We start from the raw sequence: 10,946 nt of genomic DNA, 5'->3' as shown, positions 1-10,946 counted from the left end.
AAGGAAGGGATATGGGGGCTCAGGGCGCTGGGGGGGATGGGGCCGGGCAGGGCAGGAATCAGGAGGATTGGGGGAGCAGGCAGGGCTGGCAGGGGTTCCCCCATGGTCCCCTCCCCCCACCTCTTACTTAACAGCAGTGGAGCCTAGATCCAGCTCCCTGCTGCTGTCACACTGCCTGCCCTGCAAGGGCAGGCAGTGTGCTTCAGCACCAGGGTGAGGGCTAGCCATACAGACACTCTGGCAGCCAGAGCGTCTCTGTGGAGGACCCAGCCTCCAGTTGTCTCAGGGCAAATTTGCAGCACAGGGAACATTTTCTCATTCATGTATGTGCCTCTTGCAGCGCCTCAAATGGGTTTGAGACTCTGCAAGAGGCATGTGCAGGTTCATCTGGATTCGTCCTATGTGTGTGCAAAGCAAGACCCAATGTGTGATTTTATGGGACAGAGAATAAAAAAAAAAGTTACAGGTAAGATTTTCAGAAGTGTTCAGGGTGAGCGTAGCTTTTCTTCAGTTGAGATAACTGATTACAGTGGGATCAGTTTTGCACCAAACTGAGTTACTTAGAAAATCCTACTCTCTTTTTAAAATTGCGTATGTATAGAGTGCTCATTTTAGCCAGTTTTTTGACAATTAGAGCATAACCCAAAAGAAAACTCTTATCATAATGTAATGCAACGAATCAATAAAACTACTCATATGAGTAGGGCAGGCACGATTTGACTAAAGGTGCCATTCATGAAAGACCTAATTGTCCTTCACATATATTTTGCTTTTGGATACATGCACTTATCTGTCATTTGGAATCAATGGAAACAGAGAACAAATATCTGAGAGAATAATGTTGTTCTTTTTTAATGCATAAACAGCTAATTTCATTTTTAAAAAGCAACTGTAAATGATTTTGGTATTTTTAATATGAAATGTTTTTATAGGAAATATTTTTAAGTAAAGAGAGTAGTTAAATAATCTTACTGTTGATCAAATTAACTGGACGAACACTGCATACTCTTAATCATGTTAAAAACTTAAATTCCTACTTTTGTATTAGGATAAAATTATTGTGTCCCTTAAAGCATTATTAATTCTACGTATATTAGAAGTACATTCTACACAGAAAACCACACATGGCATTAGCTTCACTTACCAAGCGGAGGTCCATGAGTCATTAGTATATCAATGCCCTCAGGTATAAGGTTCCACTTGTCTAGCAAAGACTGACCTCTGGGTAGGTTAAATCCCCATCCATTAAACCATGGTGTCCTTTGGAGGAAAATAAGACAAACTAAATCAGTCTGATACAAGAATCATTCGTTTTTTTCAGAATATTGAGTTGAATTTTTTCTGTACTCTGTCAGGCATGTGTCATGTCTTTTTAAGATTACCTGTAGGTAGCACAGCATTTATTTTTGGAAGGGTCTGCCCTAAAAGTGTTTACATGGGCCCTACACTATAAGTTGGACCCTAGGGATATAGTGTAGGCCCTACACTATAAGTTGGAGACCTAGGGACTGGGTCTATCCATTACATGGAAAAGAGACAGTCAACATAATCACTTCTGGAACCAAACTTCTTCAAAATGAGAGGATGTTCACTTCAAATATTTATGCTTGAGCCCATCTCTACAAACAAAACTATTTGTGAGACGGGGAGGTTTGAAAGGACCACAGTAGTGGAGGTGACAAGCCCACAGAAAAGTTGTGTTTTCCCTAAGTACAAATATCAGAGACATTGATCTAAGTATCAATACACTATTTCTACCCTGACTGTGCCGTGGTAAATTCCACAGCACTCTGTACTACTTATGTTTATTTTCTCCAACACCAGAGCACTAAGAAATTATTTTACTGTGCACACCTGAATATTTCAAAACCAGCATTGCTCTCACATCTGTAAGAACCTTTAAAAGATCTCACACAAATTTTAAAAAATCAACACAGGTATAATTTGGGGGAAAAACTTAGGCCTTGAGTTTCCCCTGCCATAGAAGTGATCACGGTTCACTGTTATAGAAGCCATCTGACACTCTCTGTATAGGCACAAGCTCTGATATGGAAAACATGAAAGCAAATTTGAGCAGTTTTGCTCTAAAAATAAAATGCTTGTAATATGAGAAGTCCAGAAAGAAACAGTTCTGCAGTGACACCATTAAGATAAAAGTAATTATATTCTCACATCCATTACTAACAATGTTTTAGGTTATCATTAGAAGTCAAAGAATTGAAAAAGCTTCACTTGCATTTCCCTGCTTCTGTATTTCACAAAGAACAAACAATGAAATTAGACATGTGAGTTTTACTTTATATTAGGAATACTCTCAGAGTAAAACCTCAAGTCTAAACAGCCTAGCAAAGCAGGGCTTCTTGCCTAGACTTTGGGCTTTTCTCTACATCTTAGCTCCTTCCCTCCCATCCTCCAGTCTTTTTGTACCATTATTCTGAAATGGACCATCCACATGGGGAAAAAACTTCAAGGCAATGTTAACTTTGTCAGTTCATAATGAAATCATTATAAGTAATATATGCCTGTCCTGTAAGAACTGTTTCTCATCTCAATCTGGACCAAAATTAAGCTGCTACTTTTCCTTAGAAATTATTATAAATCTAATTAATTTTTCATTTTTATAATAAAAATGTATTGCTTTTATCAGAAATACCTGGTGAAGAATTTAAATCAGAAATTAGTATTATGAAAATGTACACAATCAACAGTTTATGCAAACGATAGATTCTAGTATCACAAAGACAACACCTATGATAATATAACAGATCTTGCAACCTATATAGTATGTACTACATAGGGGTGCACTGATAGCTAATTTTTAAGGAGGCACATCAACCCATACCAATCTGATTTCCGACACCAGCTTGTAGAGCTGCATGTAGCTGGTAAATCTGGTGTGGTGGAAGAGGAGTGGGGGGGTATTGGGGAGGCAGATCAAGGCCCCCGCAGTGAGGGAGGAGCAAGCACTGCCCAGCCAGGGTGGGTGCAAGACGGAGCCATGGCTCATCCAGGGGGCATAGGGAGAGGGAAGTCAACTCCTGCCACTGCACATCACTTGTCTGGGAGCTGCTGGTCCATGCTCACCTGCTGGTCTGGCGGCTCCCTCCGCAGCTCCTGCTGCTCATCCAGGAGGGCATGGGGGGGTGGGCATATGCCCCTGGATCTGTGCAGGGCGGGGCAGGATGGGCTGGGAAGAGACCCGCACAGCCATGTCCCTAGCCCACCCCACTGGGGGTACCCAGGGTCACATGCCCCCATGCCCTCCTGGATGAGCAGTGGGAGAAGTGGCAGAGCCACTAGACAAGCGGGTAAGCAGCAGACCAGCAGCTCTTAGATGAGCAGCATGCTGCAGCAGGATCCATGCTCCCCTTTCCAGGCCCCCTGGATGAGCCACGGCTCTGTGCCGTGAACACCCCAGCTGGGCAGTGCTTGCTCCAGCTCCTGCCTCAGCCCCATGCCTCTCTCATTATGGGGGCCTTGATCTGGCCCCCCACATCCATTCCCTCTCCCCTCCCCTCCCACCACACCAAGCCTGGCCTGTCCTGACCTGGGAACAGGATGGGGAGGCAGGCTGCTGAGGCCAGCACCCAGTGACCTGCTGGCCCCAAGGGAGTAAGCGGGGCAGGGGGTTAGGCTGGCAGCCACCTGGGCCCAGGCCTGCCTGCCTGACTTATCATGGACCACAGGTACTGTGCATGCCCAAAACCCAATCTGAGGCAAGGCAGCACACAGCCCTTTGTACACAGAATCTTATCTCAGAAATGTTGTAAATTCTCACAAACAGCCTTTTTTTTTGTCATGGCTCTGCAGCTGCACATGGGGGAGAGGCCAAAGTTGTCAGCCGGAATGAGGGTTCATGGTTGCCATCACCCATGCCCAGGGCCCTGCAGATGCCCCAGTTCTGCAAGGAGGACCCAGGACTTCACTGTCCGCCTGGACTGACTTGTGACAGCTCCAGAGGACTGTCGGGTGGATGTACAGGCCTGGCGGGCAAAGGATGTCACCCATATGGATGTGCAGGACTGAGAATACTGGGTGCAGCTCCTGGTGCATGAGCGCATGGAGACCCTGCAGGAACAGTGTGCATGTGGCCAGGGCACTGGAGGCCACAGAGGATGATCACTGGGTGCTGCACACTGTTTTGGCCCTGGAGGTCACCTTCATGCTGCCTGCTGCCCTGCCCCCGATCACAGCCCTGCCTGGCCCCTGGCAGCTGCCTGCTGCCCTGCAGCAGGACCCCTCATGGGCCTGGGTAGAGATCCAGTGCCACCTCCACAGGTCAGGAACCCCTGCTCTGGCCCCCACCCCAGGTCCCCCGCCACCCAGCTACTCCCCCACCCCCCACAGGTGGGTCACAGTAGGGAGAGCCACATGGCAGTGTCCTGCCACTCCACGTACAGGCAGAGCTGCTCCAAGAGGTCCAGGAAGGTAGCCCAGGTTATTCTAACACCTCCAACCATTGCTCTTCATCCCAGGTCTGCTGGACCATGTGTAGCCACCAGTCCTGGCTGGCCAAGTGGGACCAGAGGTGACGGAGCTGGAGGTCCAAGAGGCCATAGAACTTGTAACAGCTCTTTTTTTTCTGTTTGTAGACTGTTATCAAATCTTCCCTTGCTCTTCTCTTCTTTAAAATAAATATCTAAAATTCTTCCAATCTTTATTCATATGCTACTTTTTCTGGGCTTCTAAACATTTTATTGCTGTCCTATGGACACTTTCCCATTTGTCTAATCTTTCTTCAAGTGTGGTGCCCAGAATTGTATCCGGTATATTCCAGGTGAGATCCCAACAATTCTAAATCTGGTGCTACTGGTATTAGCAAGGTTTAGGTGAAGTGAAGCAGGTTTGTGAATTTTACCTAAGTTACACCTGTGGCTATACTAGCCTTTTCTAATCAAGTTTTTTTCCTAATAGCTTCTGAAACACAGCTGAACTAGGTAGTTACCTTTCCTGTACTCTATCACTGTAGTTTCTAGCATACTTAGATGATCATATTTCTCAGGGTTAAGAAATTGGCAAACAATTCAGCTAAATCTTACGTTATCTAACAAAACATAGGCAAAAAATGCTATAGCAACACAGATGTGGACCAGAGTTTGAATTTTTCACTATTAATGATTTTTAACTCATTTGAGTTTCTCCTGCAGAGTTCTGTAGTTGTAAAATCATAGTTAAGCCTGAAATGCAAAACTATAGCTGTGATCTAATTGGAGCTCCTTGGAGAATTATATAGAGAATAAGTCTAGATGTGTCTGCACTACTTTTTGTATTGACTACTGGTGAGGGTAGAGGAGGAGAAGTGAATCCAAGTTCCTAAGTAACCTGCATTCACCAGATTTCATTATTAGCTGTGACTAATAGATACCACATGGGAACCAACTTGTTAGGAAATTTCTAGGAAATTGCTCAGATTGCACAGTGCATGCCCAAAGAGTGAAGTACTCTCTTTAATAAACTAAATATTTGCATAAATAATAATATATATTGTGGTAACAGAAAGAATTGTAGGATGTCAGATTTAAATAGTCATTTCTAGTGTAACTATTTCAGCTTGAATCTACTAAATTCTGTATATTCAGCCAATGGCGATACATAGGGGGTGCACGTGCACCTCTGGAGAGTACTGTGCACCCCCTGACAGCCAGCATTCCCTGCTTAGGCGATCGGCAGTGGGGGCAGGCAAGAATGTCACCCATAAGGATGCCCCCTCCTGAGAGTGCTGGCCAGGGAGTGGGGGCGCTAGGAAAAGTGATCTCTGAGGTCCCCCCATGGCCAATTGTGCCAAGCACTTCTGGATCAGCACGACACTTCTGGGTCAGCACAATCAGCTATGGAAGGACCACTCCCGTTGGCACGATCGGCCATGGGGGAAGCCCCCTGCCTTGGTCACTGACTGGCCACTGGGGGGGGAGGCAAGTGCCCCTACCTCCAACTCAGGGGTCACCAGTCACCCATGTATTCAGTGAAGTATTGTGCCCTGACCAAGGAGAGTCACTTATGCAGCCTCAAGTTTTGAGGGATGACAGAAACTTGTTAAAAAGGCAACACGAGAGAGCACTTGTTCAGAACAATGCCAGTAAAACCACAGGCTTATGATGCAGACTCAGGTTTAAATGAGATCACAAAAAGGTCATCCCACATTTGTACTATTTTGTGTTGTGGTGCAGGCAGAATGGAGCTGATGTACTGTGACTCCCTCGAGTGGACAAATGAATGACTGTTTACTGCCAACAGACTTTAAGGATAGGGAAAGAAGTTATACATAAACCAATAAAAGGGATAGGAAGCCAGTTCAAATCTGTAACACAACAGAAGTTCAGTGCACATAAACCACTTTCAAAATTCCTACAACCCAGTTGAAGATAAACCTGGATGGATGTAGGATCAGACTTAACTGATTTAGGTTAAATTGGTTTATTCAGATGCAGGGTTACCATATTTCCAGTTACAAAAAAGAGGACACTTGTGGTGGTGGTGGAGGGGGAAGGGAGTGAGGGTATATGCTTGTAGCAGGGGCAGTGATATTCCCTGCCCCTGTCCCTCACTCCCAAGCTACAGTCCCTGCTACCCTGCTGCTGTCCCTCACTCCTGACCTACAGTACCCCAGACCATGCTGATACCCCTCACTCCAAACCTGCACCCCTCCTGCCCCCGACACACTTCACATGCCCCTGATTCCCAACCTGCACCCCCTGTCCTGCTGGTGTCCCTCACTGTGTCCCTTACCCCCCCCCCACTTACCTGCCTGCAGCTGCTGGGGCCCAGGTACAGACCATGAGATGCCCTGGCTTCCAATCACCACCCTGCTGCCCCCAGTCCCAAGCAGCTCCTTGCTGGGGCAAGCCAGGAAGTCCCGGGAAAGCAGAGGCAAAGCAAAATCCCAGATATTTGCTGATATTTTAAAAAACAGCCCGGACGGAGATGGGAGGACCCAAAAAGAGAACACATCAGGGAAAACCAAGACATACAGTAACCCTATCACAGTTCACCTCTAGATTTAAGTTAATTCACAGGGTGGGTGGGCAAGGCTTGGCTCAAGCTGTCTGCTTCAGCCAGGTAGGAAGGTGTGCTCTAGCACCCCCCAGATTCTGGCCTGAGCCACTGCAGGTACGTACCTGCATTTCCAAAATCAGAAGTGAATGGCTGTTCACTTGCTTATCAGTTCAATCTGCACGGCACTGACTAACCTGTGAAGACTGAATTGATTCAGCCTTGGGCTTTTTGATTATCTGTACTTAGTTTAAATGTATATGGCAAATAAGTGGCAAAGGCTAGAGCAGGAGCAGCATAACACTTGGTTCCCCATTCTGTGGATGTTTACTGTGGAGCTGCCTAATTAGCTCTGCAGAAGTCTCCACATCTACATGTGTGGCCCAATTACGCTGCAGTAAACTAACAAAAGTCACTGTAGGTTAGTACTTGAAAATACAAATGCTATCCTGTGGCAGCGTTATTTACTGCGCAGCAACTCATGCGTATATGCTGATGGGGCTGGCTGAGGCACAATGGTGCTTCAGTGCAGAGGTTACCTGTTGGCTAGCCCTGCACTGAAACACACTTGTGCCTGAGCCAGCCCCTCCAAGGCACACTGAGCTAGGTCAGAGCAGCTTTAGGCTGGCAGCTGACCCCCCCAGGCCCTTTGCCAGCTGGGGTTGCTCTAACCTGGCATAACATGCTACGGTTCTGGGTGTACATGTAAATGTAGCACCTGGGTGCAATAAACACCAGCGCAATATGCACCAGAAGTTATTGCTTTGCATTAACTGCATGTGTAGATGAATACAGTTGTAAACAGATACAGTTTATTTCTATTATTGGCTCAGGTTTTACAGGCAGAAGAGTAAGATCTTGTCTCAGTAACAACTGTTACAGTACTTTACAATTACTTAAGAAAATTACTTGTACCAGTAGTTACAAACATTTGCAGTGGTTTTCCTGGGTGGATTACTAAAAGAAAAGTCCTCAGCTCTGGTTGGGAAGGATTTTTTGTTTTAAAGGAGTTTTTAATTGATTTTACTTAAATAAGTCTGTGCTATCCTGTAGACCAGCAGTCAGCAACCTATTCAGGCTGTGAACTGAAATGAGTCAGCTTGGGTGCAAAGTAGGCAGGTGCTAGGACCTGGCCACCATCGCCAGTTCTCTCTGCTGTGGCACAGGGAAAGCACCTGCCACCATTGCTTCAGCCTGCTGTAGCACGGGAAAAATCCCCATCTCTAAACACTGCCAAAGCCCCACATTCATAATCCGTGGCTCTGCAGGCCAGATCCAGCCAATGGGCCATAAGATGCGAACCCTAGCTGTAGACCAATGCAGAGCTGTTTGTTAAGGCTGCTGCAATACACATGGCTAGAACCTGCCAAATGCTAAGTTGGTAACAAAGTGAAAGAGATTAGCTGGCTCCTAGAAATATTAATGGTATCACTGGGTGCATCTACATGAAACTCTATTGTGCAGTAGTTACTTCACATTTATTTAGTACTTGTATAATCAAGTACTAAATAAATGCACAGTAACTGGAGTTACTGCACAGCAGCACCGGTGAACACTTTTTTAGTGACGCTACTGCACAGTGCCCTAATAATACTGTGCAGTAGTGTATTAGCACTGTATGTACTGTGATGTGCTACTGCACAGTATTATTTAACTATTGCACAGTGCGCATCTTGTGTAGGCATGCCCACTGATTTTTAAAATGGTTCCACAATAAAGTAATACCACCACTGAGGTCCAGACCAAAATAGAGCGAATGATAATAAGGATTTCATCTCTGTTTACATCTTAGGCCTCACCAAACTTAACTTTTTTAAATATGATGCATGGAATAACATAGGTCCATCCAGTTTCAATCCTGCACATCAGACTAAGTCTGAAAGAACCAATTTAACCACTGCTGGTTAGAATCACACTGCACTTCACAATATTTTTCAAACACCATGGAACTGTCACGATAACTCTTGATCTCTGGCTCACCTGACAGCTCAACCCTCCCATGACTTCAAAGCTTCCTTATCATTTAGGAATAGCAGTTATACTGGCACCATATGTGTCGCACAGAATATCCAGATTAAAGGCAGACACCTGGCCAATTTTTTTTCTCTCTCCTCAATTGTTGATTTCTAATGCAAGAAGGCCAGCAGTCTCCCCAAAGATTCCTCCCCAATCTGGAAGTTACTCTTTCTGCAATTAGAAAGATGCTTTGCAATAAGGCACAAAACATCTTCACACCTTGTGCTGCTAGAGATGCGCACCTCACTTGACATAATGGCAAGAGGGAGGAGAATTTAAGACTTCACAACAGGACTTACATCCTCCTGCAGGTGTGTATTTGCAAGAGCTGCCTAATGAGAAAAAACAATTCCATCTGCCTCCAAAAAGCAGGAAGAGACTCATTCTCACCCATTGACTAGATCTCCATTTTCTTAAGTCACTATTTTGGTGTATGTTTATGGTTGCCAAGTATATACAAAATAATGCAGTAATGCAAAATGTTTGGGTGCCTCAAAATTCAAAGGACAGAATCACAAAAGTCGCAAGCCAACAGTAAAGATCATTATAAATGGATATAAGAATTTCACGGCACATTACAGCCTTGAAAAGTTTTAAAGTGACATCTATTGCCAATTTGCCTTCAGCTCCTTTCTGACTAGAAACTCAATGATGTCAATTATACAATTCTCCAGCTTCAGGCAAATCAAAAAATAAAATGTGATCTGGGTTCCAGCCTTTCTTTCACACAAGTTTTACACAGTAGTGGCTTGATTTCAATCCAGTTCTTTATTTTTTTGTGTCCTTGTGTGGCAAGATATTTAGCAGAATTCAAAGATATGTTAAATTTCTGACAGGGCCGTGCAGTTAGCGCTTGTGCTATGGCCTTGCACTTGCAACTTCTAGGTCACGGGTTCCCAACCTCCAGGCCGCGAAGGGCTGGCTGATGGTCTGCAGGAGGGTTGGCTGCTGGACCAGAAGTCCAAAAGTGATCAGCATACTGCTGTTTTATACTACGGAGTATAAAAAAGGGTTGGCTGCTTGCCCACAGTATGTCAGTCACTGCCAGTCCGCAGTTTGTCAGTCCTCAACCACATCTGATCCACGGTTTGCTAGTCCAGTCACTTCCGGTCCGTGATCACTTCTGGTCCGTGGTTTGCTGGTCAGCCGCATAAAAAGGCTGGGAAACCCTGTTCTAGGCTAGCAACTGTGTGCCTTAGCACCTGCACCACCCCAGCCACCATTTCAATTCAGTGATTCCAACAGAGTTACTTTAAATTTATAATACAGATGCATACCAGAGCAGAATCAGTAGTCTCCTTTGGTTTTTAATGTCCATTAGAAACATTTTAGTCCCCCAGCAAACAGCAACTTTAATTCAATGAGTAAATAGCTCAAGGAGCAAAAATTTCATTCTGTTTTCTTTTCACAGGCCAGTTGTGGGGGAGTATCTCAAAAATCCATCTCAAAAGGAAACACTTACACACAAGCAATAACAATAATGAAGGGTTCCTTATTTCAGGCAGCACTTAAAGCAAACACACAAACCTCCAAGATTGCTAAGGAAAGAGACAGTTCCATTAACAGAACAAAAATGATAGGACAGGGCACTAAATATGCATTCCCAGAATTGTTCAATTATGGGACTGCCCTATAAACATATCCTGAAAGTATCTATTTCAGTTTTACATTTAGAATGTAATAGTGAAGAGGATCCTGAACTGAAAACACTGCAAAGGCAAGACATGACCTTTGTGCACAATAAAAGAAGAGCCTTTCAATAAAAACAACTTGAAAAACGTAATGTGCACACATGTTTGCTATGGAGGAAAGGTGTGTGTGCCTTTCTTTTTTTAATAAAATGAACAGAAAGTGCATACTAGGAAGACACCAAAAATTGTTGTAGCAAAGAATGAGGGGGGAATTATGATAAAGTGTGTGTGTGGCGGGGGGGGGGGGGG

At 44.8% G+C, this 10,946-nt stretch overlaps 1 protein-coding gene across 4 annotated transcripts in view; it reads right to left on the bottom strand.

Annotated features, from left to right (window-relative positions):
* Positions 1-10,946, bottom strand: part of MPPED2 (metallophosphoesterase domain containing 2) — a 148,986-nt gene that overhangs the window by 10,672 nt on the left and 127,368 nt on the right. For all 4 annotated transcript variants that reach the window (XM_019552113.1, XM_019552116.1, XM_019552114.1 and 1 more), the window contains exon 5: positions 1,145-1,260. In XM_019552113.1, the coding sequence (XP_019407658.1) occupies positions 1,145-1,260 (116 nt within the window). The remainder of the gene's footprint in view (positions 1-1,144; positions 1,261-10,946) is intronic.

The sequence above is a fragment of the Crocodylus porosus genome, unplaced genomic scaffold (assembly GCF_001723895.1).
Source record: "Crocodylus porosus isolate Cpor-Errol unplaced genomic scaffold, CroPor_comp1, whole genome shotgun sequence".
Lineage (NCBI taxonomy): Eukaryota > Metazoa > Chordata > Crocodylia > Crocodylidae > Crocodylus > Crocodylus porosus.
The sequence above is the reverse complement of the archived record's forward strand: the minus strand, read 5'-3'. Positions and strand labels throughout refer to the sequence as shown.